This window comes from Vicia villosa, unplaced genomic scaffold (assembly GCF_029867415.1).
Source record: "Vicia villosa cultivar HV-30 ecotype Madison, WI unplaced genomic scaffold, Vvil1.0 ctg.000506F_1_1, whole genome shotgun sequence".
Lineage (NCBI taxonomy): Eukaryota > Viridiplantae > Streptophyta > Magnoliopsida > Fabales > Fabaceae > Vicia > Vicia villosa.
This window is the reverse complement of record NW_026705241.1, coordinates 481,201-487,401: the sequence shown is the minus strand read 5'-3', so window position 1 is coordinate 487,401 and position 6,201 is coordinate 481,201. Positions and strand designations below refer to the sequence as shown.

The following is a 6,201-nucleotide window of genomic DNA, read 5'->3' as shown; positions in this document are numbered from 1 at the left end:
TTATTTGAACAATTTTCTTTAAAGTGTTGAAGCTCACCACAGTTAAATCATGTTCTTTCTATAAAAGCTCTAGATTTTGATCTAGACTATCTTTCCCTGCCTTGTCCTCTTTTATTACTTATTAGTCCCCCCTTTAGTAGCAAACAACCCTTGAGCTTGTTCTATATCTTCTCTTCCATTGCTCGACATCCCACTTATAGCAACCATTCGAATATCATTTGATAAAAATGATGTTCTAGTCTCATCCATGGTTAGAGTATCACCTACAAGCATCAATATTTGGACTAGATTTTCGTAGGACTCCCTCAATTAATGAAAGCAACAACATGAATGCTTGGTCTTATTCACCGATCTTAATAGTTTCTATCCTTCTAGTCTGATATAATTCTATCAAAGTTGTTGACATAATCCTGGATTAAGGTTCCTTCCTCCATCTTGTATGTATATAATTTGAATTTCAAGTAGATATGATTTATTAGAGTTTTCGTCAAAAAATTATTCTCTAACTTTAGTTGCTTCTTCATTTACCAAAAGAACACATCTTTCTTAAAGCATAAGATTATGGTGGCTCGTGCTTCGAGATCTAATTCTTTTCAATCCCCATCATTCATGCTGACATGTCTCTATTATTTTCCCGCTAATGTCTTGTGCAACTTTTGTGAAATAAGTAGATTTATCATTTACATCCTCCAATAGGACATGTCTCTATTATTTTCCCGCTAATGTCTTGTGCAACTTTAGTGAAATAAGTAGGTTTATCATTTACATCCTCCAATAGAAAAAAATCAATTTTTTTCATTGATTTTTTCAATCTCATTACCAACCTTGACTAATCCACCCGTAAAAGCCATTATATTGGATAATAAAAAAAAATTAAGATTTTACTACTCTAAAATTTACAATTGATTATGATACCAATTATTTATGTTGAGAATTAAGTGTGAGGAAAAAGTCTCACATTGATTAGAAAAAGGAAAAATAGAACACTTTATATGTGTGATAATCCACACACCTATCACCTTAAAGTTTTAGGTGAACAAATGATGTATCTCTCACAAAATACATTCCAAGTATAATATGCTCAGTTGTTGATCCCCCAATTGTTGCCTCTAAAATTGAAGCTGTAAAAATGATATGAAATACATACTTCAAAACAATTAAAAAATGAAGGTCTAAACAAGTCAACCAAACATATCTTACCTATTTTGTCATTCTTAAAATAAGCCAACAATAAATAAGAAGTATTTTTTCTCTTACTAGTTCATACTTGATTTCAGAAAACTTTACTTCAACTAACCTATTCCCACACTACTCACAAATATATCAAAGAGCATCACCACACCATTCTAAACACGTGACATCAAAATCATTATTACCACATAAATGCCATTAGGTATATCTCTCTATCTATGTCTCTTACCAAAAATAAAATCATCAATGATTCCTCTTTTAATAATTAAATAAAAAAAAATCTAACATTCATGCAATAATAATTGAGTAAAGACATAAAGATAAAAACATCTCTAGCAAGAATAACGTGGGAAGACAATTCTTGTTCACTCTTAAAAAGTTACCACAGGACATTGATACTTTGCTTTGAGCCTTAAACCACATGATGATGTTACATATTTAATGTTCAGAATCTCTGCAACTTGCAAGTTTAGTTTTGAGGTAATCTAAGATACTCTTACTTGTTTATAGATATTTATTTTTCAATTTATTAATTCAGTTTTTTCTTATATAAACACTCCCAATTATTATATGGTTTCAGCTTTTGTCTTGACTTTAGAATATTTCACCATGATTGGTCTATATATGACTTATCATTATACTATTTTAAAATCTCATAAGTTAAATAATCAAATAAAAAATTCTTGATTTTTTTGCTCATGGCTTGGTTTTTCATGTCCAGGTAAGTAAATTTTCAAATCCTATTTTTTTTTATGTTCTTGTTTTGTGCTTACAAAAATGGATTGTTTGTTACCTTTGTTGATGTCTTGGTTTTGATGTTGACAAGGTTGTTGTTTTTGACAGGTTTTGAGTTCTGATGTTGGTTTAAGGTAGAAGAAAATCTTAGAGGTTTTTCTGTGGAAAAAAATGGAGGTTTTATTGTTAGGGTTAAAGGGTTGTTTTTTCCTCTTGATTTTGTGTTTGTGGATTTCAAAGGAAGTTGTGGGAAGTACCATTGGAAACTCTAGTGTTTCTTCTAGACCTAAAGTACTGAAAATTGGAGCATTGTTTACTGTTGATTCTGTGATTGGGAAATCAGCTCAAGCAGGAATCATGGCTGCAATTGAAGATGTTAATGCTAATAGCACCGTTCTTTCGGGTTTTAATCTCGAAGTTATTTACAAGGATACAAATTGCAGTGGATTTCTTGGAACAGTTGAAGGTATTTCCCTAAAAACTTTATCTTCGGTACCGATTTCTTAATGTTCATACTTTTAGTTAGAGTTTGTTTATGATGTAGCTTTGCAGTTGATGGAGAATGAAGTGTTTGCGGCGATTGGTCCACAATCTTCGGGGATAGCTCATATAATCTCTCATGTTGTTAATGAACTTCATGTACCGCTTCTTTCGTTCGGAGCAACGGACCCGACTTTGTCCTCTCTGCAGTATCCGTATTTCGTTAGGACCACTCATAGCGACTATTTTCAGATGTATGCGGTTGCTGACCTTGTTGATTTTTATAGATGGAGGCAAGTGATTGCCATTTTTGTAGATGATGATAATGGGAGAAACGGCGTTGCAGTACTCGGAGATGCGCTGGCGAAGAAACGCGGGAAGATATCTTATAAAGCCGCGTTATCTCCTGGAGCGAGCGACAGTAATATTAGTGACTTGTTGAATGGTGTAAATTTGATGGAGTCAAGAGTCTTTGTTCTTCATGTTAATCCTGATACTGGTTTGGCTATTTTTGATGTTGCTAAGAATCTTGGAATGATGAAAAGTGGTTATGTGTGGATTGCGACGGATTGGCTTCCTTCGAAGTTGGATTCGATGGAAACGGTTGATGCCGATAAGTTGAATCTCCTTCAAGGTGTTGTAGCTCTGAGGCATCACACTCCGGATACTAATCTGAAAAAGAGTTTTTTCTCGAGGTTGAAGAACACGAAAGGCATGGAAACTGAGAGGTTCAACTCTTATTCTTTATATGCATATGATTCTGTTTGGTTAGCAGCTCATGCTCTTGATGCATTTCTCAAACAAGGTGGAAACATATCTTTCTCATCTGACCCCAAGTTGGTTGACACCAATGGAAGCATGTTACATTTGTCGTCGCTTCGAGTTTTCGACGGAGGCCCTTCGTTTCTCCCTACGCTTTTGAGAACGAACTTCACCGGTTTGAGTGGTCAGATTCAATTTGATTCGGATAATAATCTAATTCAACCATCGTATGATATCCTTAACATCGGAGAGTCAGGTTTGCGAAGAGTCGGTTATTGGTCTAATTACTCCGGTCTATCGGTTTTAGCTCCGGAAATTTTGTACACGAGACCGCCTAACACGTCATCAAGCAATCAAAAACTGTTAAATGTTTTGTGGCCTGGGGAAACTATAAATACCCCAAAAGGATGGGTTTTCCCTAACAATGGAGAGCCACTGAAAATAGCAGTGCCTCATAGAGTAAGCTACTTGGGTTTTGTTTCTAAAGATAAGAATCCACCTGGAGTTAAAGGCTATTGCATTGACGTCTTTGAAGCAGCCATAAACTTGTTGCCGTATCCTGTTCCGCGAAAGTATATACTATACGGAGATGGTAATCGAAATCCCGACTATAGCCAGCTTGTCAATGAGGTTGCACTAAATGTAGGTTTCTAAAGGCCTGTTTGGATTAACTTAATCGAGTTTATCTACTGTAAGCCTCTTTGAGAGAGCTTATGGAAACAACTTGTGATATGTCTATAAGTTGTTTTTATCTTGTTTACATAAGCTCTCCGAAATAGCCTGTGAAATCAACTTTTAGTTTATAAGAAAACGATTCGACTTTATTTTATCTTCTGTTATAGAAACAGCTTATACATAAACATTCATATGATAAGCGCTTAATTGAACTATTTGTTGATTTACTTTTATCTTTCGGCAGACCTATGATGCAGCTGTTGGAGATGTTACAATTGTCCCGAACAGGACTAGAATTTTGGATTTCACTCAACCATTCATGGAATCAGGTCTGGTAGTTGTTGTTCCTGTCAAGGAGATTAAATCAAGTCCTTGGGCTTTCCTCAAGCCATTCACTGCTCAAATGTGGTGTGTTACCGGCGCCTTTTTTCTTTTTGTCGGAGCTGTTGTATGGATTCTCGAGCACAGGCACAATCCCGAGTTCCGAGGTCCACCCAAGAAACAAATTATGACAATATTTTGGTTAGTGTTTTTAACCATATAGAAGCCGATTTTAGCTGAATCTTTTCTGCATGGCTCGGTTTCGCATGTAGTAGTTATTTTTCTAAGACGAGTTCCTTCCTTCTTTTGCAGGTTTACTTTCTCAACAATGTTTTTCTCGCACAGTACGTCTCTCGCAGATTCTCATTCGTATATTTTCAATTTTCCTAACATGATATATAGCTTTCTGATTTTCTTTATTGCTTTGATTTCCCGCAGGAGAGAACACTGTGAGTGGTCTTGGGAGATTCGTGCTAATCATATGGCTTTTCGTGGTTCTAATTATCAATTCAAGCTACACAGCAAGCTTAACGTCGATCCTCACGGTGCAGCAACTGTCGTCACAAATTGAAGGAATTGAAAGCTTGATATCAGGTACTCAACCGATTGGAATTCAAGACGGATCATTCGCAAAGAGGTATCTGATAGATGAACTCAATATACAACCATCTAGGATAATTTCATTGAGAGATCCAAAAGCGTATGGAGACGCCCTTACGCGTGGACCAAAAGCAGGAGGGGTTATGGCTATCGTCGACGAGCTTCCATATATTGAACTCTTTATGTCTAGTACAAATTGCAAATTCAGAACTGTTGGACAGGAGTTCACTAAAAGTGGTTGGGGATTCGTAAGTATCTTTACTTGCACCCTCGGTAGTTTATCTACAAGCATAAACACTCGTAAACCTGTTTGTTTGTGAGAGCTTATGAAAACAACTTACGAACGAAGTTTATGCATATAGAGAGTTCTATACGATATATAAATTTCATTTCTCATATTTAATGTCATGATCACAGGGATTCCAAAGGGACTCTCCCCTTGCTATTGATATGTCAACTGCGATTCTCCAACTCTCGGAGAACGGTGACTTGCAAAAGATTCACGACAAATGGATTTCAAGACATGATTGTGCTGCAAAAGTCAACGACGACGTTGATTCAAACGAACTATCTCTAAGTAGCTTCTGGGGCCTCTTTCTTATATGCGGCATTGCATGTTTCCTTTCTTTGATCGCGTTCTTTGTTAGAGTGTTTTGTCAATACATGAAATTCATCCCAGAGGACGAGGAAGTTGATCCGGAAAATCCATCTAACAGTCCTAGCAAAAAATTTCGACCTTCGAAAAGCTTCAGAGACTTGATTGTATTTGTGGATAAGAGAGAAAGGGAAATCAAGGAGATACTTAGACAGAAGAGTAAGAAAAGGCGGCGCGGTGAGAGTTTAGATGATCAATCAAGTACACAATCACCTATGGACGCGGCGGGAGTTTAGATGATCAATCAAGTTCACCTATCTAAGTAAGTAAATAACCATATATATGTATATTTTTGGCATACCATAGTAACAGTATTGACACAAAAATGTCTGTACTCATATTGAGTTCAAATTATGGTTGTAAAATTATTTATTAACACGGTATAGAAAAATAAAGATTTCTTCCACATTTGGTTGTTTCAGATATCAAAATTACCATGATCTTATAAGCTCATGTTGCAAATTATGCAAATTATGGTGGTCCTGTTATAAATTTCAATAGTTGTGGCCCTTTGACCATAAAAACAGCAGGCTATGGACAAATGGACCAGAGAGACATAAATGTAAATCAAAACATAGAAATTAAATATAGAAGGTGGGTTTGTATATACATGGATTCTGATTTATCTCATGTTCTTGTTCCCTAGAACAATTCTCTCATAAACACACGTTGATTTAAATTCAAAAGGAAAAGTATGTGAATTGCATAAGAAACTGAAAGGAATCTGGTGTTGTCGGTGATATATTTTGGACTCATCCGATGCGGTGAAGCATATAAACATG

At 35.8% G+C, this 6,201-nt stretch overlaps 1 protein-coding gene across 2 annotated transcripts; it reads left to right on the top strand.

The window, feature by feature from the left end:
* The first annotated feature begins 1,484 nt into the window (after positions 1–1,484).
* Positions 1,485–5,867, top strand: LOC131629063 (glutamate receptor 3.4). Of its 2 annotated transcripts, none has more exons than XM_058899860.1 (7): positions 1,485–1,671; positions 2,035–2,392; positions 2,471–3,810; positions 4,088–4,365; positions 4,477–4,508; positions 4,603–5,012; positions 5,182–5,867. In XM_058899860.1, exons 2-7 carry the CDS (start codon positions 2,098–2,100, stop codon positions 5,653–5,655), a joined length of 2,829 nt encoding a protein of 942 aa, XP_058755843.1. In that variant the 5' UTR covers positions 1,485–1,671; positions 2,035–2,097; the 3' UTR covers positions 5,656–5,867. The 2 variants fall into 2 exon arrangements, with proteins under 2 accessions (XP_058755843.1, XP_058755844.1); XM_058899861.1 differs by lacking the exon at positions 1,485–1,671 and adding an exon at positions 1,764–1,912.
* Positions 5,868–6,201: the final 334 nt, after the last annotated feature.